This window comes from Schistocerca piceifrons, chromosome 3, assembly GCF_021461385.2.
Source record: "Schistocerca piceifrons isolate TAMUIC-IGC-003096 chromosome 3, iqSchPice1.1, whole genome shotgun sequence".
Classification (NCBI taxonomy): Eukaryota; Metazoa; Arthropoda; class Insecta; order Orthoptera; family Acrididae; genus Schistocerca; species Schistocerca piceifrons.
The window spans coordinates 476,286,399-476,311,641 of NC_060140.1; the positions used below are offsets into that span (position 1 = coordinate 476,286,399).

Here is a 25,243-nt window from a genome sequence, read left to right on the forward strand (position 1 = left end):
TCAATTCACCAAAAGTTAACGTATTTTGTGCAGTCGCACGGTTTAAAGTTTACGGCCTCTTTTTCTTCTGCGGAAAAAACGTTACAGGACACGTGTATCTGGACATGCTGGAAAATTGGCTCATGCCACAACTGGAGACCGACAGCGCCGACTTCATCTTTCAACAGGATGGTGCTCCACCGCACTTCCATCATGATGTTCGGCATTTCTTAAACAGGAGATTGGAAAACCGATGGATCGGTCGTGGTGGAGATCATGATCAGCAATTCATGTCATGGCCTCCACGCTCTCCCGACTTAACCCCATGCGATTTCTTTCTGTGGGGTTATGTGAAAGATTCAGTTTTTAAGCCTCCTCTATTAAGAAACGTGCCAGAACTGCGAGCTCGCATCAACGATGCTTTCGAACTCATTGATGGGGACATGCTGCGCCGAGTGTGGGAGGAACTTGATTATCGGCGTGATGTCTGCCGAATCACTAAAGGGGCACATATCGAACATTTGTGAATGCCTAAAAAACTTTTTGAGTTTTTGTATGTGTGTGCAAAGCATTGTGAAAATATCTGAAATAATAAAGTTATTGTAGAGCTGTGAAATCGCTTCAATCATTTGTAATAACCCTGTATTTGCACAGAGTCCTACGGATCCCGTGCTACACCGAGCAGTCGGAAGAATTAAACGGGACCGTTAAGCGGTGAATCATCGGAGTCTTAACATCCAGTAAGTAGTAGTGAACGGGTCGTGACGTTTCGGGGAAGATACATGTGGGAGAAATGCGTTGCTGCGTACCAGTTTTTGAACTTGAAGTGTATTTGAGTTGGCGTCATCGGAATATAAGTTCGACAAGAGAATGTTGAGCAGATCTCATCATCTCACCAACATATTTACCCATATGAATCATTGCACACAAGACAAACTTCCTGAGTGTATGTGCCAGATGACACTTATCCATGCCAAATATACATTTCGCAGTGCCGATATCCTCTAGAGAAGATCCGTTATACTATTCTAGGGCTTGCCCGAAAAATCTGCTAATTTTCCGACTGTAAAAGCGTAAATAGTCAAAGTAATACGCCTTCTATGATCTTCTACATGATAATTATTGGGCTGAATGAACTCCATAACATATATATATTTAGACGAAATGACAACATAAGTTACCTCAGAGAAAGTGAGTAGCGCGTTTAGTGTCTCTTGTAGAAGTTAGAAGTCATGTCTGAGCTCGCACTGTAAGGTTAGCTTTTTAATTCCAACCGATCGTATGAAGTGGGCTCGGACACTTCGAACGCATTGTCTTAGTGTTGTGCTTAAAACTGATAGTACCCTCCCGAACTGGTACATCTTAAGACTTCATTTCGAGCACAGCAAATTTATTTACAATTTTGAAAGTTGCAGACTGCTCTCTGGATACCATAAAATGTGCATGTAATATTCTTTCCTTAATTTGTAGCCTTCGTGATTAGCGCCGCACTTAGACCAGCAAGTAAATAAGCGCACGACTCCAGAGATAGTATGGTTTATTTTATGCGCTTAATATTTTAGAAGTATACGTAACGTCGTTGCGAGAGGTACGCACTAAACTTGCAGCGGAAATTTTACTTATTTATTTGGCAGGTGAGCTGACAAAAAAAATTCTTTAAATTGCCTCTGTTTTTGGCAAAACGCAATGCTCATAACACCGTAAACTACTAATAGTTTGACTTCATTGATTCCGCTAACGTAAATACCGATAGTTTCAATTAATCAATTTCAAAACTGTATCTCTTAAGGTCGCCGTTGAATCAGCTAAAGAAAGGACTCGTTCTATTTACAGTCGGGTGTAGGGTTCCGAAACGGCAGGATGGCTGCGACGAGATAATAAAATCGATAGGACTGTGACAAACATTTCCGCAAGTTATTATTTCTCCCTTGGGATCGTGTAATGTTGCAGGAATGAAAATGACGTGGTCTTATGAAAGACACTGAAAATTAATAGTATTTGCTTTGTCGTAGTAAGTGAGAGTTAGGCATTGTTGAGATGAACTGCACCATTGTCTGTCTCGCATGAGAGATCACTGGCTTGTCACGTGCATGACAATGCCGGGGTCCAGACAAACGCGTTGGCTCGGCAGCATTGTTTGTGGCTTTCTTAACACGAACATACGGATTACAGATCTAATTTTTTTTTTCGGGAAGTTTTTATTTCACTGGACGTATGAAACACTATTGTATTCCAAGTAAAGGCACATTTCATACGTTAATAGACGCGCACGCTGTGATGAAAATTGAACATACTTCATTCACTGTACATTTGTGGGATTGCACGAGGAGAATACGTTTCAGTCCGAAGGAGAGTTTAGTTTGTGTGAAACTTCGTCGGAAAATCTACATTAATTATTATACTCCCTGTATACAACTGTCTATATTCCCTATATACAGCTGTCTTTAATTTAGAAATAAAATTAACTTTACGTTTACGTTGAGCGAGGCGACTTCAGATGGGGGAGGAGGGAGTTTCAACTGGTCATCTACGTTTGGGTTACTAGTGTGTTCTTTCCCTTCACTGGTAAGCTGAAGGACACACACCGCTTCATTTTGCATGATTTCGTAGCGCTGCTACGCAAGATTTCAGTCAAACTAAGTTCGACACGGAATCAATTAAAACTTTTAATCATACCTCCAAAGACCGCTACAAATTGTAATCATCCCACCGAAACAGTGAATCTACTAAAAATGTGTTTTCAACTGTTTGGCCCCCCTCCTTCCCCCCGCCTCTCTCTCTCTCTCTCTCTCTCTCTCTCTCTCTCTCTCTCTGCCCCCCCCCCTCCCTCCCTAGAGACAGCGTTGTTTTCGATCAATATGAAATTAGATAATTATGTATTATTTTGTAAAATCAGAAACTATGACAGCGAAGTTGTAGAAACTTAAATTACCTCGCAACCGGCATGTAACAGTTTCGTAAATAACAATAAAAAAAAATCCGCATTCTATTTTAAAACTCGGCCTCGTGAATGAAGTTACTGTCCTGTCGAAACGTCGCTTCGAAGACAATTAATGAGGTGAAATATAACTGAGTAAATGTAACGAAAGGGGTACTGCCAGCACTTGTAAATATGCCAGGTTATGAATAGCTTAATTTTAATACTTTCCTGAACGACGATGACGTAAATTAAGATCGCGCGCTTACGCAGTATTTAAAGTTGCGCACAAAGTATTTACGTGTATTTGGTTCTTCGCTTTATTATTATGGTACGAAAATTTTGTGTTTTTATTTCACTTCGTGTTATTAATTGTCATATTCTTTAACTAGCAGCATGTGATGGTTTATAGATGGGTGGTGATACATAGTTGAAAATTGTGGCTTTTATTAAAATTACTATACAACTGCGTTTATAGCGCTCGAGAAACGCCTTACAGCTGCGTGGGTGTAAGCTGCTTCTGTAGTATTTAATTCGTGAAGTGACTTAACTTATCGAGTTTGATGCTTGTGGCTGCTTCTTTTCCAAATAAATTGATTTGCGCAGGGTGACGAATTACAGAACGAACACACGGAGTCACGACTAATGAGCTTCTTATCGCCGTTCTGTGGTCGGATTTTTCAAACGCAAAACTGGTCATAGTAATCCTTTAAATAAACAGTTCAAAGCTAATGCATGGCAGGATATCTATTTAACTGTTAAGTCTGTCTGTCTAAAGCAGAGAATTTAAGGAGCGGTGTGTATAGACAGGTCTTCACATACGCTGTTCCTCATATCTCACAACGAAACTGCGATATATACGTAGAGAGACAATGGCACTTCATATTTACGAACCAAAGGCGTTGCACTACCAATGTCGGCCGATTTTTTTTTTTTTTTTTTTTTTTTTTTTTTTTTTTTTTTTTTTACATCAGGCTCACGTAAAAATAAATAGCAGGTAACTGACTGCGATAGCAGAGTTTGCGGTCCGTAATAAACCATGACCCATATCATTCAACACAGTAGTAATTGCATGCATAACAAGCTCTTAGAAATGGAGTTATAATACTGCTATGTAACTGGTTGGAAATACATGAACGAAAATGGATTTCTAATATTACAGTTCTGTATATAGTGCGAATTATTATTAAATATTGCCAAGCTGTAGAATATCTTCTTATCGCTATTAAAAAAAAAGTTACTAGTCCGCGGCACATTCAGGCAGACGCTATTACTTATTCGCCACCGGCCGGGAACAGGTAGTTCCGAGGCAGTACAGCCCCCTCCGCGGTCTCCCCAACTCCCGAGCAACAATGGCAGAACCTGCCAGACGGGGGGCAGAAACCGCTGCAACTGACACTAGTTAACAGGTTGTCTGGTCCACTTTGCGTGGCTGGCCGTTACAGGCGCCACGCAATCATAGACGCTGGAGAGAAGGCCGATTTTCCAGAATCGGTTTTTCGGTTCCAAACCATCCCCGTCACCCCCCAACGCGAAGCATTTGAGTCAAGATGATTGTTCTGCTTCGTGAGTTCGTGCGATTAATAGCAGGCTCAAAGATGTTTCGGTGCTCAATATAGAACTTACATTTAATTCCGTATTTAAAAAGGCTCCTGTAATTGACCGTCCGCAGCGTTATGGACCAAGCGTCAAGCGTGGCCCCACGTGTAGAGGAAATTGGCCAGCCCTTCTCCTCTTCTACCTCCCCCACGCCTCTCCACTCCACAGCCAGCAAGCGGTCTGTAACAGAGCGCGTAAGGCGAAATATAGTACGCCGGTAAAGCACGCCTGCACGAGTGGAAGTAATGTTCGACAAAGTCATTGCGAGTAATGAAATTATTTACCGGCGCGTAGTGCGTATGTAGAATCCTTTTTTCGCCATCGCAGTGCTTGTTTGACGATAATTTTCAGTCCTAGCACGGGAGCGAGCGCCGTGCCCGGCGCCGCGGAAGGATACGGCGCGCCAGCCAATGGCAGAGCGCGCCGGGTGGTGGGGATTTGGCGGGAGAGCGCGCGTGGTGGTGGGGGCCGCGAACTTCTCTCCGGCGCAGACAGTACTACGGCTCAGTCGTGCCGGCGCTTGGACGGAGATAGTGTTTCCATCGTACGCTGGGACGCAGTTCTATTTCGGGTTCCGTGTGAGCGTCTGTGGGCAGCCACCGTAGTGCGGGGATTTGCTGGCGCAAGAGAACTGTCGTACGGCCGCTGTTCGTCGTGAGATGCATTTTACTACATCGATCGCTGGCGACGAATTGGCTAGTTTCAGATTTTGCTGTGTTATGCTTCGCGTATCGACCAGCCGTCGGAAAAGTTCGTGTCTTCGAGTGTTACACTGCTGAGACTTGAGACTGAAAGCGAGTGTTCTGTGGTCACCGGAGACTGTTTCTTCAGTGACTGTTCGCGGCGAGTGACTCGTTTGTGATTGTCGATAGTGTGCTACGACGACGCTGCCGAGATGAACACCTTGGATATGCCCATGAACTACGTGCCCGCGCTGGACGAGCAGGACGCTGTCGGCAAGGTATGCGCGCCTGCGCTGCTACCTGTTGTGTGGACGCCGAACGCGCTCCGCTTGCCGGCCGGCGTCGCGGGCAGGCGGGCCGCGTTTGACGTGGCAAACACGCGCAGGCCGGCTGAATGCTGTCGCGTCTTCCCTCTGCCGTCTTCTCACAAATATATGCCTTGCCCGCGGCTGTACTGTGGAGATTATGCGTTACCATTCACGGAACGTGAGCGGATTCGTGCTGTGTCCGACACTTGGGATGTTACCTGTCTCGCTTTCCGAGTTTGCAGGTTGATAATTCTGCGAGATGATTCGAGAGTTTCACTCCTCTTGCTCGGGTGTTTGTTCGTTTAGGATGTAGTTCGTGCTGGATCTGACTTCAGAACACCTGTAGAAGAGTCATAGGGAATGCTCTGTACTGTAACGATGCTGCTCAATGTGGATGTTATTGTTGATCAGTTTCACATCACGGATACGTCAGTGTTGTGTATATAGTAGTGTTCTCTGCATGATCCCATAATAATAGTGGGCTCGGCTAACATGTTAAACATTCCTAATGGGTTCGATATATAGTCGTGTCAGTCTCCGGACTTGCTCTTTCCATTTGGGCAGTCAAATCAACAATTCTTAACCATAGTTTCGTAATATGCTTGTCACCGGCGTCTGTTTTAAATATGCTTGAGTTCTAACAATGTTAACTGTCTCTTAAATGTCGATGGCATTCATAATCACAATTACCTTCCGATATCACAATGCAATAGTGCGTCTGTTAAGCAGTAACTCATTTAGGAATGCGTATGTTCACTACATTGTAGCTAATAGACAGTATTGACGCTGCAGTCGATAAACATTGTTGTCAACTCAGTCTCTCTCATTACTTGAGTCATGAACTTGCACATGTTTTCATTCTTTGAAGTGTGTATGTGTGCGTGAGTTGATGCGGATGAGCTAGTTTACAAGTTTTTATTTGGTTGCCCATCTCTTGCAGGATGCGGGAATGGAGACCCTGCCGGTGGATCTGATGGCTCTGATTGACGACTGTTCCGCCGACTGGGCGAACGATGATAGTGAAGACCTACTCGCAGCACTGGGAGGCGAATCTTTCGAGCAGGCGTTGGAGGAGGGAGTGACACTGCTGGATGGCGGCTGTGGCCTGATCGAGGAGGACGTGATGGATTTCGTGGCCGAAGAGATAGCGGCGGCTCCGTGCGCGGATGTCGAGTCGGAAGCTCAGCCGGCAGAGACGGCTGACGGCGCGTTATCCCAGCCCACGACGCCTTGCAAGCACGTCGATCCGCTCTTGAATCCGGCCTTCTTGTCTCCGTTCTCGTTATGTTCCATAAAGTACGCAGACAAGGCGGCCTGCCACCCTGGCGAAAACATTTGGAAGAAGTTCGAGTTCCCCACGGACGTAGCGAGGGATGAGAGTACACTGGTGGACTTGAAGGAATACGCTAAGAAGTTTCAGAAGCGCATCCCTCATATAGATTGGGACGCTGAACTGGCGTACTACGAGCCCGCGGCAGAGAAGTCGTCGAAGCGGAAGGGCGTCAAAGAAGAGCGCGATATTATGTGGAGTCTGCCGCAGTGCGACTTGGCTTACCTTCCGTTGCCGATGCTGACCCCGGCGCAGCTGCGGCGGAAGCTGATGGGAGAGGACACTCCGACGCGGCCCGGCGGCGCCGACGCCGCCGTGGCTGTCACCCCTGACAACAGCTTGCTGCTGGCCAACCGATCCACCACTGTGCCGGCCGCGTCCGCCATGAAGTCTCGGCCGATGCGCAGCCTCCTCAACACCAAGCAACAGCAGCAGCACGTCGTCAAGACCAGCTCTCGAAGCCTGTTGCTGCCCACCGCGAGAACGAAGGTCCAGGCGGCGGCAGGTCCCGCAGCAACGCATGCTGTTGTCAAACAGAAGGCTCCGGCGACGACCTGCGATCCGGTTCCACCTGCGGAGACGTCAGTTGAGATCAAGGCAAGTCGATTCACAGGTCCGGAGGGCGAGCCCCTTACATCGAGCCGTCCGGAGACGCCTCAGTCTATAACAGAGTCCGAAGACGAAGCACCTGTCTTCCGGCACAATACTATAGACACGATATTCACCTCGTCTATGTGCGACCCGTCTTCGTCGACAGTGTACCTGACGCCGAGCGATTCCAGTGGCAGTCCGAAGTCTACAATCGGCGATGAAGACGATGATGATGACGAAGAGGAGGAAGAGGAAGAAGATTATGAACATCAGAGCTTGAGATCTCCGCCGGAATCTGTGATTAGGGAGGAGAGACCTGCCCGGACAGTTTTGCCCTACATTAGTGATCACAGTTACCATCTCAGCAAGAGCAACGTGCGGATAGACGGCCTCGGCGTGCAGACTCCTTCGGATTCTGGTGAGTTGACTTTCTTTACTAATTCAGCTGTCATTGCTTATTAGCTCTGATGTTGGGGCAAGAGAAGTGTTCGGTAAGAGTCGTCGTCTTTGTCCAGTGACGTTAATGTCAGTGTCTGCTGTTAGTCACCTTCGTGCGTAATTGTTTGGTCGTGAGTTTGCGAAATCAGTGAATGTGATACTAAAAACATGATTGTGGTGACAGATGTATAGGTTAGACTTTAGAATAACATCGTCAGCCGCGATACTGTTGACGTCGTTCGTCGCATGTTTCTTTGTGTCACTGGTCAAAGCCGACGACTCGCACCGAACATTCCTCCAGCTCCTTCATGTTTACGCCCACAGTGGCGTTTGTCATATTCGTGATTTTTTTACCGCGTTCAATTTATTCATTCACTTACTAGTGTCTTGTTGCATTCATTGAATTAGGACGTCCATTACAATCGGAAGATGAGTGGGATAACGATTTGTATAACCGAACCTCAGGCTACGCGAGTTCGGATTCTGGTGAGTTGAATTTTTTTTTACTCGTTCTAGAACTGTCGTTGCTTGTTAGCTCTGGTGAGTTGATTAATTTTACTCGTTCCAGAACTCTGTTGTGTTTACGCCCACTTTTAGAGTTTGACTGCCGAATTAGTGAATTCTTGGCGCGATCTATTTACTCAGATATTAAATCTTACCGTATTCAGTGACTTAAGGCATCCATCGTTATTTAAAGAGGGGTGGGCGTAAGTTTTCATTGTTCCGCTGAGCGTCAGGCTCAGAGTTCAGGGCCGAAAGTTTTACGACCCTGAGAAAAAGCGCGGGAAAATTGCGCGGGAGATCGGTCATTGCTTATGCTGGTTTCGGGGCCGCGACATGGTGGGGCCTCCCCACCACGGTGGGCTCCCCTTCTCCCGCGAGTCAGCTCCCCTTCCCCTTCGCGGACGTCTGCTCGCGTTCCATCGCTGCTGCGCGGATGCCGCTACGGCTCGCCGGTTTGGGGGTTTAAATTCAGGAACCGGTTCCGCCTCTTTAAAGCTTAAACTCTGCTGGCTTCGATTGTGGCATGCACGATGCGGCTGAAAGAACTTGGCCATTGCTCATTCTTACTCTGATAGCGATTCAATTGTTCTTTCTGGTTCCAGTTAGTAGCAGGTGCGATACTTAGTTACGTTACAGGGGTAGCTGGTGTGCATTATGTTAGTAAGCAGTACGTGCAGCCTGTTGTGACTGGGCGTGATACGTTGTGAATGTTTGTGGCGTCCCACGGCGGGGCACGTGTCCATGTGGGTGGGTCGCCGGCCGGCCTCTCATTCATTCGTGTTGACGCTTGCGGCTGCTCGCGTCATGTCGCCCGGCTGGCCGCACTGATTGGCGCTGACGTCACGGCTCTAGGCCAATGGGTCACTTAGCCTACACGCATGCACGAAAATTGTTTCTCACTTATCGGACAGGTCTCACCAGAGTTACATAGCATGTCAGCGGCTTTAGTTTACTGCTCACCCTTGCCATTTCGTAGTAGAGTAATCTTTTTGTATGAAACATTGCTATTGCAGTGAATAAAGGTTTTCACAAATTATTGCAATGATTCGCCTTTTGTAATCCTTCATTTTCTTTTCAGTTTTTACTTACCATTGCCAGTTCCTTGTCGGCTAGAGATTTATCATTAGATGAGACATATTTATTGCATGTATGAAACATAGCTGAGGGCTTGTGTGGCTGTGACAAGATGGAAAAACGAAGCAGTGCAGCACATCTTACCACAGTTACACGGCCACCGCAACGCTCCATACATGCAATATGTTCCATCTGATGATCAGTCGCCAGGCGGTTGGAAACCAGCCATGGTAAATAAAAAGATAGATACATTGAACTACAGTAGGCGACTGGTTGCAGTAATTTCTGGAAATCTTTCTGTATGTTTAGATTAAACCTCCAGGATCCAAATACATGATTTTTTTTCAGACGACTAGGTTATATTTTTACGTTTGGTAATGTTACTTTGGCGTCGATATGTAGACACAGTAATAATACTATGTAATGCCATTTGAGATTGTGTTGATGTATCATATTCCGAAAGGCGGTTAACAGTCGGCGGATGAAATTACTGCATTTATTAGTATTAGGCCTGCATGACGCTGAAATCTATCAAAATCTTCTGTAAAATACCACTTCTAAGATATCTGAATTTCTTCTAGAGTGCTGGAACTTAGAAAAAGATCTGTAAAAATTCGATGACAGTGTAATACGGGTCTTAGTGGGCATAGAAGAATTCCAGGCAAGACGGTCAGTGCTTGAATCTGGTCAGACACTATGCTAGAGTAACACGTGAGTTTCATATGTGCCCGTCGTTACTGTTGTTGGTGGGTATGTCACTTACGTTACATTGTTTTGGCGTAAAAAGATAAGACTAGATTGTTTGACTTCTTTGAGTGGGTACGTCTACAAATTGTTCTTAAAACGCACAGTGGTTGTAGTTTAGATTGAAGCTCTCAGTTCATTTTGTCTCCTTTCAACGTATTTCTCCAACGTAATAGTAATTTCAATGTTTTGGGCATCTGCTACGTACACAGTTCGTGCATGATTTTTCTTTCCAATAATTACGTTTAGGTGTTTTAGCCATGGAATTTCGTCCTGTATTACGCACTGTAAAAGATCCTATCTTGAAGGATGGAAATCCCACAAAACTCTTACATGACTTTCTCTTTTCCGAAGTTCTACACATCTGTTATGCCTTACTATTTTTAACGCATTTTGACTGCTTGGAGCTCTTAGGCCTTGGCACATTGTTGTTCGTTCTGAACCCTGCAAACGAATGTTTTCATCATCTTTCACGCATTTTAGACTACATTCATACTTGCCTCTTGGAGTATCCAACAGTGGTCAATATAATGACGCAGGGAATTGGCAGTGAACAGGGTATAGCACAGAAGTCATTGTGAAAGGATGTTTGGCTCTGGATTTGTTTGTAAGCTTCATAGCACCAGTCAGTTTGTTTCAGTGTAGTAAATTATGTGGCAGTTAATACTTAGATACTTTAATATTGACATTGCCGGACAGGTTGGATCTAAATTTACGAATTGGCTGTGCAGCTGGTCATAGTTTTTTAGTCAGTTACCCTTGGCCTATATAACATTGGATAAGAACTTTTATAAAAAAATCTTGGCGTTGTACTAGCATGGGAGTCCGCACAAATTTTTCGAGAAGGAAGCTGGCGAGACCCCAAAATAGCCATATAAACGAGTTGTTAAAGTCAGACATATCACAGACTAACAATTTTAAGTGAACTAAATATTACTATATCCACTCAATATAAGAGTAAAAACTATACTCCAGATCGAGAGGGGAGCAAGTGCCTCCATTCTTTCTGCACTGTTACTTTCACCATATCTCAGTTGCAGTTTTTCGAAGGTCAAAAAGTGGTTTAAATGACTCTAAGCACTATGGAACTTAACATCTGTCATCAGTCCCCTAGACTTAGAGCTGCTTAAATCTAACCAACCTAAGGACATCATACACATCAATGCCCGAGACAGGAGTCGAACCTGCGACCGTAGCAGCAGCGCGGTTCCGGACTGAAGCGCCTAGAACCGCTCGGCCACAACGGCTGGCTCGAAAGATTCGTCAAACAACTCTGATACTACAAATAGTATATGCAGGTGGTGATGTATAGCTTTCATGGATGTTGCGAACTGTGTTATGCTATTTACAGCTGTATCGATACGTCTTATGAGAGACGATTGATTTTGGTCTAAGATTAGACCATCATCGGGCCCAAAAACCGTGTAATCTGTGTATCTGCGTAATTGGAATAACAGTTATCAGGTGTACATTGTTCTGTCACTTGATAGTAGCTGCTTATACGTGACCGTGTATGCCTATTCAGCCTCATAGACATTTGTCACAACGTGTATCATGTTAAATGGACGTAACAGGTTTCTGTCGCCCAGGTGATAGTCAAATCCTAGACCGAAGTCGATCTTCCTTCATAATAAAATCTACCGATACGGCTGTGTATAACATAATGCAGTACTAAATTTTGACGTTGTTACACTGGCGTCGGGGAGTGTGTGTGTGTGTGTGTGTGTGTGTGTGTGTGTGTGTGTGTAGGGATTGCTTGGTGCATTTCCGTATAGCTCGCCTGTGCACGTGTCAGTTGGTAGGCGGCGGACCGGCACGGGATTGCGTGGTGTGTGGCTGAAGCGTGCGCAGACGTAGACGCACAGTGGATTTCGTTGGTGGGAGGGGAAGGGGGTGTCTCGCCGGCGGGCATCGATTTTAGCGGCGGTGGCGGCGGCGTCGCGGCTACTGGCGTAGTGGCCGCGACCTTGCGCCGGCGAGCACGGGGTCGCCGACCCCTGCAGAGTCGCGAGGCGCACCTGCCTCTTCCGTCAGCCCGCCTCACAGTAAACTCCGTGACCATTGCGGCTCCCACCTACGTTCCCTCAGGATCGCACAGTGGGTTGATAGCCAACACGGAGAATACATAGTGAAGGTGCATGGTGCATTCCAGTCACATGGTTTTCTCTCTCTCTCTCTCTCTCTCGTTTCCGTAGCGACCACAGGCATTGGTAGTTACTATTTGGGTCAAGGTCAACGAGGCTGCCACGATGTGTGCTGATTAGGACTTGCACTCCTTTCATTGTAATTGTTGGTGTAACTTGACTGCCAAGCCTAGTTCATTTGTTCGGAATCGTGCTTCCTGCTATTGCTTCACGGAAGAAACTGAATCTGGGATAATTTCACATTCTGTGACGCTATGTTGACATAAAGTGACAGCAAATTAGTGAGCTATGACACGAATTTGAGGGTAGTGGCCATCTTCCAGGCTTTTTCCTTCATGTTGCTGCCGGATAGGTAAAAGTAAGGCCCGTACTATGAGTTGAAAGCAATTCGTTCAGTCCGTTTTACACTGTGACAAGTCATTGGATGCCTACTGCTGTCTTTTTGGACCTTCTGTTATTGCAGCAACTCGACGTCGCATGGACTCAAGTCGGTGAAAGTCCTCTAAGAAATATTGAGCCATGCAGCTTCTGTAGCCGGCCGTATGGAGGATTGTGAGCGGGAACTAACCTCTCAAGTGTCTCCTAAATGATAGATTGGATTCATCTCGGGCCATATGGATAGCCAAATAATTCACTCGAATTGTTCAGAATGTTGAAACCAATCGCGAACAGTTGTGGCCCAAAGACTTGGCGCAATGTAATCTATAAAAATTCCACCATTGTGTGGGAACATTGCGTCAGTTTATGGCTGAAATGGTCTTAAAAGTGGCAAGACATCCAGAGGGCGCAGTCCATTCCATGTAAACACAGCCCACACCATTACGGATCCACCATCAGCTTGCACAGTGCCTTGCTGACAATCTGAGTCCATGACTTTCTGGTGTTTGCGCCGATTCCTGAGTCTGCCATCAACACTTAGTAAGTGAAGTCGGGATTAATCTGACGGTTTTCCATTCAAGGGACGAGCCCGTATAGTCGTGAGCCCAGGCGATGTCATGCTGTTAGCAAAGGAACGCGCGTCGATCGTTCTCTCCGATAGCCCATTAACACCAAATTTCGCCACACTGTCCTAATGGATACGTTCGGCGTACTTCCAACACTGATTGCTGCGTTTATTTCATGCAGTGTTTCTTGTCTATTAGTGTTGACAACTTGGACGCAAACGTCGCTGCTCTCAGTCGTTAAGTGAAGGCCGTCGGCCACTGCTTTGCCAATGTGATTTTGTATTCTCGGCACACTCTTCACACTATGGATCTCGGAACATTCAGTTCCATACCCATTTCCGAAATAGAATGTACTATGCGCCTAGCTCTTACGATTCCGCGTTGAAAGTCTACTAATTCTCGTCGCGCGGCCATAATCATGTCGGAAACCTTTCCACATGAATCACCTGAGTAGATGACAACTGCGTCAATGTACTGTCCCTTCATCCCTTGTCTGAGCGATATTGCCACCATCTGAATGAATGTGCATATCGCTATCCCATGACTCACCTCAGTGTATGTTGACAATAGTTACTGCCAAATAGTCATCTGTGCCACGAATTCTGGCGTCGTGGGCATCTTCTAGCAATTTCCCTTCATGCTGCTCATCGGACAGATACTGTGTTACGAGATGAAAGTACTTTATTCGATGTGTTTCATAACATGTTCTATACAGTCTTGGTCCGTATACATTCCGGCTTAATATAGTAGATAACGCACCCTGCATTTCTTATGTGGGGGTAACTTTCAAACCCTTTCACTGATTCTCAGTGGTTGCACCTTTATCGAAAATCTATTACTACGTAAGACAGTCTTCTGCTTACTTAAATGTAGGTACCACATCGAGCGAGTCGGGAAAGGAGTGGCATATCAGGTGAACGGCTGCTCTCGTTAGTTTTTCAACTTGCTTCATCTTCCTTGACACGGTATTGGGGCTTCCTTGACCGCGCACACACACACACACACACACACACACACACACACACACACACACACACACACACACACACACAGGTCCTGTTTCTCCGCTACTGGTAGTGCCGGTCCCCCGAAAAAGTTGTTCGGGTCAGCGGAAAACTTTTGGCGGCTTGAGCAACATGATTACGGAACGAAAGCGCGCGACAAGCGACCTCCGTTGGCAGTCCCGCATGCGTGCCGCCGAGATTAGTCCAGTCAGCGGCTGGAGCGCTGGGTGTGGTCGCAGGTTCTTGGCCTCCTCGATTTCTGCGGTCCAGCCTTCCATCTTAGTGATTTTACGTTGTGTATGTAGTCTAAAGCGTGTGAGAAGTTCCTCCTTCTAGTGCTAGAGGCCGGCCACGGTGGCCGAGCGGTTCTAGGCGCTTCAGTCCGGAACCGCGCGACTGCTACGGTCGCAGGTTCGAATCCTGCCTCGGGCATGGATGTGTGTGATGTCCTTAGGTTAGTTAGGTTTAGGTAGTTCTAAGTTCTGGGAGACTGATGACCACAGATGTTAAGCCCAATAGTGCTCAGAGCCATTTGAATCATATTTGACATCTCCTCCAATGCACTGCCCTTTTACACCTTGTAGTGCTAGAGGCATCAATAATGAGGAATGTGTGAGTCGTTTAGCGACAGTGATGTGCAAAACTGAAATATGCCTTAGAGCACGGCCTAATACCCACAACGATAAATCCCAAGATAGAAGGCTGGACGACAGAAATCGCTGTCAAAGGTGACAACCTTTGGGCTGAACCAGTGCTCCAGCTGGTGTTGGAACTATTATATGTACCGGATGTCTCTAAGAGTCATTCAGTCTCTTCTGTGGTGTTTCGGCAGATATTTGTAGTTTCGTTTGAGGATCCTGTAGCTGCAGTCAGCCCAAACAATTACTGCCCGTCACACACTTCATGCGACGGCTAGTGCCAACTTGAAGTATCGATTTGTTTCCTATTACAAGCAAAATTTTTAAATCGGAATTTCACGTCCCCATTCGATAGAGCGTTCCCAAATTAGTATAATACGATATTTGTTTCATCGTACGTAGGAAACGGGACCGCATAACACTCGGTTTTTAAATCCATTTTACATGTCACGGGAACCGAAACCGTCTACCGTTGATATTGAGCGCCGCTTATGAATGACGTCATCAGCGTTGTTTTGGGCTGACCCTAGCTTCACGATGCACAACCGAAATTGCAAATATCTCCTGAAAAACCAGAAAAAATGCGGCCGGCTACGCTCAGGAGACACCCCCCTGTATAACAAAAGTTGCTAAATAATCCACGGGATAATGTCCGTTCAGAGATTCTGTCAAGTGCCCAGTGTCTTCTAGTTTGAAGGCCTGCTGGCTGTAGGTGTACCACACCAATCCGAGGTTTTTTCGCTAATCTGCTTGTCCTGGCTGAGGATTAAGCAACCGGCCAGAATACTTGACCTTCACATAATTATCGCAGTAGCTAGTCGCTTACAAAATGCTCGCACTACCTTCTTGTACCATTCGCTTTTTCGCCTTCGCGTTCTGTCCATTAAGCTCGATTTGTAATAATTAGGTGCACGACGGGAGAGTTATTCTTAAACCTACGTAAGTGGTTATTCCACTATAGCGCCGTGCTAATCGCCGGCGTGGTCCGCCGTCTGGTGCGTACGCGCAGGCTGCGAGTGTATCGGCTCTCGGGGCGTGGCGGCAGCTGGGCGTGGCAGGGGTGGCCCTGTCTGAGGCTGCGGCCGGCGCCGCCCCCGCACTCCGCCAGGAGGAACATCCCCTTTAATCCGGCCCCTCCGCCGGCTGCGTAGCAATGGTGCGCGGTGCGGCCAGTTCGCAGAAATTTGACGGCGTCTTTAAAGCCGCGCGCGCACGCCCGTTCTTGGTCCCGATTTTGACCCTTGTCTCAGCGTCTGGGTTGATAATTAACTCTGTAGCTCTTGTGTATTATACTGTGTCTTCTTACGGTTCATCGTATTTGGCTCGTAGCAGGGTAGTAAACAACGGCGCAAGAATAGAAAAGCGGATTTTACGTATTGTTTTTGTTTGTACGTTTCGTTGTCAAGGTCACACTGAAATCTTTGCGCCACAGTATCGTTCCACGTCGTTTAAAAGCCATAAAATAGCCCCGCCTGTGGTGTGATTCGATTCTGTAGCGCAGAACTTACAATGTCTATCATGACTGTTACTTACGAAGAAAGGAAATATTGCATTCACAACTTCCTCGAAGCCTGAAACTAGTAGGGTGTTGGCGGGGTTAATGCTTGTCCAAACAGTTGGAATAGCGTAATCAAATATCGAGCGATTAAAGTTTCACGGCTTGTAGTTTACCTGTCGCAGCAGTCGTACTCAAGCCTGAGGGGTGTCCTGATATGAAGGTGGTAACCAGAATTAAAAGGTCCGACCTTGTTCAGCGCCATTTTCATGCAGTAGCCTCTAAACGAAGCTACTGCACATTGCAAGGCTTGCCGAATGGGAAAGGAAGGGATTTGTTTCGTATAGGCGACGACTCGGGGGTGTCGGGCTGACTTAGGGTGCTGTCCCTTGAAGCAGAGGGAGCAGTGGCGAGGCGGTGTGGTGTCGCAGCGGCCGGAATGTGTGCCAGACGGCGGGCAGCGGCCGTATCGATCCGTCTGGAGCACCACCAGCCGACACTGCCGCAGTCGCCGCCGGCCACGCCCCGCTGCCGCTCTCTCTCTCTCTCTCTCTCTCTCTCTCTCCCTCCCTCCCTCCCTCCCTCCCTCCCTCCCTCCCTCCCTCCCTCCCTCCCTCACCGGAAGAGCGCGGGCCTTCAAGTCTACTATGGCTGCACGGGATGAGGCTGCGTGTTCGGGTTCTAATAATTGTTACAGCAGGGTCTACAGCGGTCGAGAGCATGCATAACTCACCAGGAGCAACGCATCTAGCCCGGTTACGCCCCACTTTGCTGTGTTACCTTGGTGGCAGCTGCAGGAATATTCACTTCGGTTTCGATGGAAATTATGCGATGGCACCTTACTACTCACAGCGAAATTTTTTTTACAATGGTTATTCATTTTCCAGTATTTCTCCGTTTCGAAATTTGTCAGAGGCCTTTGTCAAAACTCTTACATGATCCAGCACCACGTCGTCGTGGAAGCACTCCAGTAGTCTGTCAAATATTTAAAAAAAAATGTTGCTTTGCCGACGATTTCTCATGACGCTTATCTGTGGCAAGGGCAATGTTTAAAGTTGTATGGGACGAATGTACACATTTGCTATGGGACCTTCAGCAGAATTTAACCTTGATACCAAGTGTAGTGGGATGAGTATATCGCATCCTTGCCGCGGCATCATTTATTATTTGTTCTGAATCGATTTCTATATTTTTGCATTTTTTCGATGTGGTTAGCACAGGTTGATTCTTGTGGTTATATCATGGCATCATCGTACATCCCCAAGGAAGGGTAGTAATATGAGGATAACGTATAACTTTTAAGTATGGAGTGGAACAAAGAGGCTGGCGTGAAGTATCCACTATAGTGGATGGCTATATTTTTATTTGAAAAGAAAAAGTTATAAATCAGGAACAAATTAGCGGATATGTTGGATGTCCAATCAGGAAAAGATCTCAACTTCATCCCTTTACCTAATGGGACAAGAACGAGGTGGCTGGTATCATGAGAATCCACTGAAATCCAAAGGCACTGACCGATATTCAGTGCTAATTGCAGCCTGCTTTACCTAGCAGAGAATAGTGTGTTGCTTATTTCCAGACATGACGAAGAGTAAATGTATCATTGCAGGTAAGGGTCCCCAAGATATGAGCGATAATCGTTACCTCTGACAGTGGCCATCTTATTATTGCAAGGTCTTTGCTTTCCTCATTTTGAGAGTTGGCAGTGTGAACCACAATAAGAGGAAAATTGCCGAATGAAAATGGGCTCTTAAAGTGTTTATCGTAAAAGCTATCTGCAACTTTGTCACTGTGAAACACACACCTACTGAGCAGGTGCTCATAGCTCGCAAAATATGCGCCTAAGAGCAAGACTTCACTGGACAATTGTTTCTGGTTGTCGTCTATACTTCCTCGTCCCACAACACGGAAAGCAAAGAGCTTGCAGTAGAAGAGGTCGTGTCAGAGGTTCAGAACGATTTTCGCTTACAACTTTCGACTAAGTCGTTTCTGCACCAGCATTCCTTACCTCAAATTGATATATCTACCCTTCTGCATTAGCGTTCAAAGTTTGCATCATTATGCACGGTCTTGTGACCAATTAGAATTAGTAGACAGTGCGTACGGTACGTATTTGCAGAGAGTAACTCTCAGACGTTTCTCCAGCAATGAAGTGTACACTACTGATTCTCTTTGTTCACAAAGTGCTGAACTATGGCTCGTAGTTCTGAAACTTGTCGGTCAGCGTCCTTGAGTTCGCTAACGTTTTCCGTCTGGCCGCTGACTTAGTTGTCTAAAAACAAAACTTAAGTGTGTACCTACGCAAGTGGTTGACTTGAAAATGTGTCGGCAGTGTGCCGACCTTGGATTCAGTTGATAGCGGCGTACGCCTTGTCTTTTACAGAGGAGGAGATCGACGTGGTGTCGGTGGGCGGCGACAAGGGGACCGCGCGACTTCCCAACAACCCGACCGCGCGCGACCGGCGCCAGATCCAGATGAAGGTGGCCACGGCTATCCACCGCCAGAGCCGCCACGACGCGGCGGACTCGCCCTCGGCCTCCAGGAAGCGGCAGGCGGCGCCGGCGACCGGCAGGAGCAGCAGCTCCGTGAAGCGCGCACGCAACGCGACGGCGCCGCTGGTGCTGGGCCGCGGCAAGGGCAAGGGGAAGGCGTTCGGCGCCGGCAGGGGCCGCCGGAGGGCCAACGCGGACGAGGAGCCCGACCCGTGCGAGAAGCGCTCCATGCACAACAGCATGGAGCGCCAGCGCCGCATAGACCTGCGCAACCTGGTGGAGCGCCTGCGCACCGTCGTGCCCGCCACCGAGAACAACAAGCGCGCCGCCAAGGTGGTCATCCTGCGCGAGGCGGCCAAGTTCTGCCACGAGGTGACTGCTACCGTCGACAGCCAGGAGGTGGAGCTGCGCTCTCTGCGCTCCCAGCAGACCGGCCTGCAGCGGAAACTGTCGTCGCTGCGGACCGAGCTGGCCGTCATCAGGATGCGGGACGAGCAAGGCAGCTGCTTCGGCAACGAATACTTCACCGTCGAAGAGATAAAACCCGAGCCTGTAGAAGTGGACGAAGACTTCCGGGAGTACGGCGGGTTTTAATCTCGCCGCGTCGGCCTGTGGGGGACACTTAATTTTAATAACTTCAGTACAGACTTTCAGCTGTGGGGTATCTGATTTGTAGCACTCTACACGAATCGGTGCTACGGGCTTCGGAGTCACTGACGCTGCACGCTTGTGGTAGGACCGACGCGCAGGTCCCGAGACTGCTAGATTTTTGTTGATTGTGGCCACTCGGTAATATTGCATTCGCTCGGAATATTAAATTCCTTGTCAGATAGCAGTTATTTTTTTTATGCGACACTAGGGTTGGCTTCTATTAAAACTTCGTGCCGAAATAGCACACGGACCTTGTTCTGCATGCTTACTCCGAAAGGACTCTCTTTCTGCTTCATAGTTTCCCACATGAGGTGGGAATGCGTAGTGTAAGATCGGATACCGTTTGGCATTTACGTTAGTTCAGTGTAAAATACAATGTAAATTGATTATAAGTGTGTACATATAATTGCGAGAGAGAGGTATCGGGTTCTGTGTGCTGATTAACTGTGTTCTGTAGTACTGGATGGATGAGAACTTCTTAATTTCCTTTTTTCATTCCTAGTTTAGAGTGTTGATCCTCACTCGTGTAACTTACCTCATGGCCATAAACACTTTGTGAGTGCACAAAGCTTAGCAGAAGTGATCGTGTTCAGATGACTGTTTAACATAAAATCAGTGCCCTTTTCCTTCTTCGTACTACTGGAGAACACTAATTAGCCTGTAACATGCTAAAAGCCAAAGCCTTTTTGCTCAGTTTCCATTTCTCATAGGAGTAGTGTATAGCTGTAGTTTCCTTTGTACAAACCTAGCATTCATTGAGTGCCTTTGAGACTGTTTAATGTTTGGGTTGTAAGAAAGACTAAAAGCTTCTCTTCAGCTTTAGTTCTTTTCTGTTTATCAATGCAATTAATTTTAGCTCTTTAGAGGATATGCTTTGTATTCTACACATATTGTAATTTTTTGTAGATTGATATATGTTAAATAAACTAGTACATGTCAAGGTAGGGTTGTACCTGATATTCATATTAAAAGATTGTTACTGTGTGATGTGTGCAGTTGCTAGGGCTTTCACCCCTGTTATTTTGTTCTTGTCGATAAAGTTTTTCGTAATTTTGTAGCACTTGCGGAATTTTGTAAGCAGTTTAGACAGCTAGTTGTATACTGTACTGATTGGGTAAACTTACTGCTTATTGTACGTGTTACCATTAAAATTTTTCATATTTGGCATATGATGATAGTGTCTTGCTATGTCCGATAAGATTTTTATATTTTGTTTATAAAATGAAGATTTTTAAAGTAAATATAAAACACAGACTTGTTATGTTTGTGAAGTAGATAGTTTTTGATTTTTTTCTTTTGAATGCACAAATTGGAAACACAACTCTTCCCTATAGTTTGAATCTTAAAGTGCAGATCAGAAAATCCTTTTGTATTTGTTAGGAAGTACATAGGTGCTACAACATCCACCAAGTAGGAATTTTCCAAATTTATTGTCAATGCTTCAGAGTAAGCATCAAAGCTTGAGATGCCATTAGTTAATCCTGATGTCAAGTAATATTTGATACAAATTCATGTTGTTCAGTATTTTTATTGTAGTTTACAGGAAGACGTTAGAGCTGTAGTTAAGGATTATCCATGCGTGCCTTAATTTTATTTGTATTTTGTACCAGTGGCAGTCAGTGAGTGTTTTTAAAGGTGTAATTTGTATCTGCACATTTAATGAGTTTGGGATTATGATGTGGCAATAAGTTATCTCCTGTGACATGAGAAGTTTCATTTTTCTCCTAAAAATCAACTTATATGAGAACTTAAATTATATCTAACATTGATTTCTGATTGAGCTAACTGTTTCTGCTTAGTTGTCAGTACATGGAAATTAACAAAATTGGATTTATTATAAATTTTTTGTAATTGTGGTCACTTTGTAAATGATTAGTGGTGCATTATGTATCATACTTTCAAATAGTACTTAATGTTCTTACATTTGTACTTAAATACTTTTTTATTAGAAATGTTGAATTTATTCCTTAAAAGTATTTGTCTTAAAGCTTGGTTGTAGTTCCTTTGTGTTTAATACATTAATCACAAAAACATTTGTCTGGTGGTATTCTTTCTAAATCACACAAACTATCAAATCGGTAACACACTTTTAATTAATTTGAACCATCTCATAAACTTTTGTTGCATAACATTGATAAATCCATGGAAAGGTAAACTCACAAAATTAATCAAATCAGTGCTATTTACAGAATCAAAATATTTGAAGGAAGTCTGATATTCTGTGCTGTCACAAGACATGTGGCTAGAATTGATGTTGAGCAATGCATAATTCATGTATTTGAACTAGTAACATCAAATGTTGCTGTGGCAATTTAATCTCGTCTTATTGTGTAAAAAACTTTGAATTCAATGCAAAGAAAAATATTGATGGAACTTAACAGAGTAGGAGGAGGTTAGTGTGTTAGACAGTAGCTTGTTTTCATCACTTTGAAAATGGCTGACAATTACTACACATGTTAGATAGCAGGTGGTTTCAATTGTATTTAATATCTATCTGCAAGGCAAATTGGATAAGTAGTAGCTGCAGGCATCACATTTGCAATGATGGTTAATTAGTCCTTTAATTAAATTGTGCATCAGTCAATGTTAGAACATTGTGTTGAATACATTAGTAAAAAACATCTATAGTAGGAAGTTACCAAATACAAAAATACCAAAACCAATTTAAGGTCATTCTTGTAAGAGTAGCTGGCTGAATTTCATGAAGAGCCCCTTGACTGAATTTCAATATTAAGGAAAAGCTTACATGTGGTTCACATTTATTTGATTCACTGCACAAATTACAAGAATTTAACAGGATTGCTTCACACATTTTACAACAAACATCCTGACTTCCACAGTCACAAATTTTGTGCAAAGTATTCAGTTTATAGCTGACATCAAGAAAGAAGGGAAGAGGTAGAATTCTGCTCTAACATTCAGCTGTACATCATGAAGACTAGTACACATTTACCAGGAAGGCTTATTCAAAAAGTCATAAATATCTTGTATGGTAGAGAACTGTGGATATGGTGAATGGAAGTTTCAAATAACATCCTCATACTTGACCTTCAGGGAAGTGGCAGTGCATCTAGAACACCATTCTAGAATTAGGAATGCGATCCCATGGCCAAAGGATTAGGTTGATAGAGAATTAGTTGACTGTATTACTGTACACTGTATATTGTTTCAGCAATTTCTGAGTGAGTGTAATCAGATTACAAAATACTAGCAGCCCATATAGCCTGTTAATGCCTTCACCAGGTGAATATGAACATCAGTGGTAAGGTTACTGCAGCGCAGTCTTGTTATGCTGCAGGTGCAGGCTTGTTATGCTGCAGGTGCAGGTAGTGCAAGTAACAATGTGACAATGCTTCATGGATGGCTGTGGCTCAACATTGCCTGAAACTTAATAGACAATAGTTCTACTCAAATCACTTGTGCTTTCAGTATTTTGGCAGGTTGCCAAGTTTTTAAGGAAAACTAATTTAATGGATACAGCTTCCTATAAATTGACAATCATATATCTTGAACAAATTACAGCAACACAATAACTTGTATATTGTGACAAAGTTTATGTTTACAAGGTGTAAAAAATGACTGAAAGATTGGGCAAACACAAAGGAGTTTCAGTATAGGAACAGGGGTCACATTTGAATATTTTCGGCGCTACAGGAAAGTAATTGAAATCTATCTTACTGAAAATAAAATGTAATTCAAAGAAAAAGTATATGTAAAACGAAATATTTGGGATAGTCAGCTGTCAGTATTCGAACATGAAAAAGTGTATTGTACTTAGCTGATGTTCCACACAGCATTTCTTTACAAATGAAAAACAATCAAGTCATAAAAAGGTCAAAGTAAATGAAAAAGAGTATACTTGTATATACAGACTCGTCACAATTAACGTAAGTAGCAAATTTTCAAACCGACCACTATCTTCACGCTGGCATAGCAGGGGAGACCGGGAACAAAGGTAGCAGTGTGTGAAAGTAACATCCCTCTCCTACCTTCCCATGTAGCTCCGAAAATCACGTGATTCAAACAATGTATTCCCTTCATGTTTCCCAACTACCTACCAATTGTTGGCCAGCATTGGAGAGTGTTGAGTGTGGCGCAGTAAAACCGTCTTTTCAGTGTCTCACGTAAGTTTTCTCAATTCTCTTAGTTTTGTGGTAAAGGTGGCATTACGCTGTAAGCGTAAGGCTACTGTAATGATTTAACTATGTGAAACTTTCAGTTTTATGCCATCATTATCAACTTTTTCATTACTTGTATAGATTGTGTCTAAAATACCAATTAAACAGAAAAGCGTGGTCGGGGACGAAACTAACTGTTTATTTCGTCCCCGTTACTGAAAAAGTATTATTAGCTGCAGGTCCCCTGTTTTTTTCTTTTTTTTTCGTTAGCGCACAGTAAATTAGGTATGATACTGTTAGGAGTAGCAGTGTCTTGCTGAACAAACTCGATATTACTGAACAGACTTGTTATTTACTTAGTTAATTCGCTACAGGGAATTATGCCACGAACACGGGTTAGGACGATTAACTCCTACTACTGTATATCAAACTGCGGCAGATGATGTTGCAAATTATAAGTACTAGAGCAGCAGCAGCAAAGAAACACAATGTATGTCATGTGATATTGCATCGGTACATTAAAAAAAAAGTATGAATGACAGCACACCAAAACCTCGTGTTGGATGTAGAAGTATAAAACGAGTATTCTCTGGTGAACAACCAAAAATTATAACTGAATACGGATTAAAGGGTCGGAGATATTTTACGGGCTTTGCCCTAAGGATATCCGTAAATTAGCTCACGAACTGGCAATGACAAACAATATATCAATTCCTTCAACTTGGGTGGACAATCAAACTGCTGGTCCAGACTGGTTTTCAGCATTCATGAAAATTAATCCCCAGTTGTCTACTCGGTCGTCTCAGCCCACAAGTCTTGCTCGAGCAACGAGCTTTAATCCAACAAATGTGAATGTCTTTTTCAACAACCTGGCTAGCGTTATGGACATCTGGAATATGGACGAGACAGGTGTCACCACTGTTCAGAAACCAAACAGGATTGTTGCTAAAATGGAATAAAGCAGGTAGGAACTATCACGTCGCTGAAAGAGGCACTCTTGTCACTGCTGCTATTGCCATCAACTCTCAGGGAAACAGTACACCACCTCTCTTTGTATTCCCTCGCTTGAGGTATCATGACCATTTTATTCGAGACGGTCCTATTAGTTGCGTTGAAGCAGGAAATGAGTGGCTGGATGTGAGAGGAAGAATTATTGTTATTCTTCCGCCATTTCGTAAAATGCGCTAAACCAACTCTGAGAGCAAATGATTACTGCTTCTCGACAATCACGAGTCTCATATATCCGTTAGAAGCCTGAATTCTTGCAAAAGCAAGGTGATTGTTATGCTGTCATTCCCACCGCACTGTGCACACAGGGTGTAGCCTCTAGACCGTTCAGTTTATGGTCCATTTAAAAAGATGGTGAATGCTTTTGCTGACAACTGGATCAAGAATCATCCGGGAAAGACTGTTTCAATTTATGACATCCCCTCAATTGTAAGGGAAGCACTTCCACTTTCTGTAAATCCCAAAAACATTGCAGCAGAGTTTCACTGCACGGGCATAGTACCATTGAATAGGAATGCGTTCAGCTAAATCGAATTTGCACGATCTTCTGTCACTGATCGCCCAGCACAAGCTTCCAATTA

The 25,243-nt window shown here is 44.8% G+C and overlaps 1 protein-coding gene across 2 annotated transcripts; it reads left to right on the forward strand.

Annotated features, from left to right (window-relative positions):
• The first annotated feature begins 5,008 nt into the window (after positions 1-5,008).
• Positions 5,009-21,436, forward strand: LOC124788281. Of its 2 annotated transcripts, XM_047255509.1 has the most exons (4): positions 5,009-5,456; positions 6,427-7,825; positions 8,254-8,331; positions 18,776-21,436. In XM_047255509.1, the coding sequence occupies exons 1-4, from the start codon at positions 5,391-5,393 to the stop codon at positions 19,477-19,479; spliced, it is 2,247 nt and encodes a 748-aa protein (XP_047111465.1). In that variant the 5' UTR covers positions 5,009-5,390; the 3' UTR covers positions 19,480-21,436. The 2 variants fall into 2 exon arrangements, with proteins under 2 accessions (XP_047111465.1, XP_047111466.1); XM_047255510.1 differs by lacking the exon at positions 8,254-8,331.
• The last annotated feature ends 3,807 nt before the right edge of the window (positions 21,437-25,243 follow it).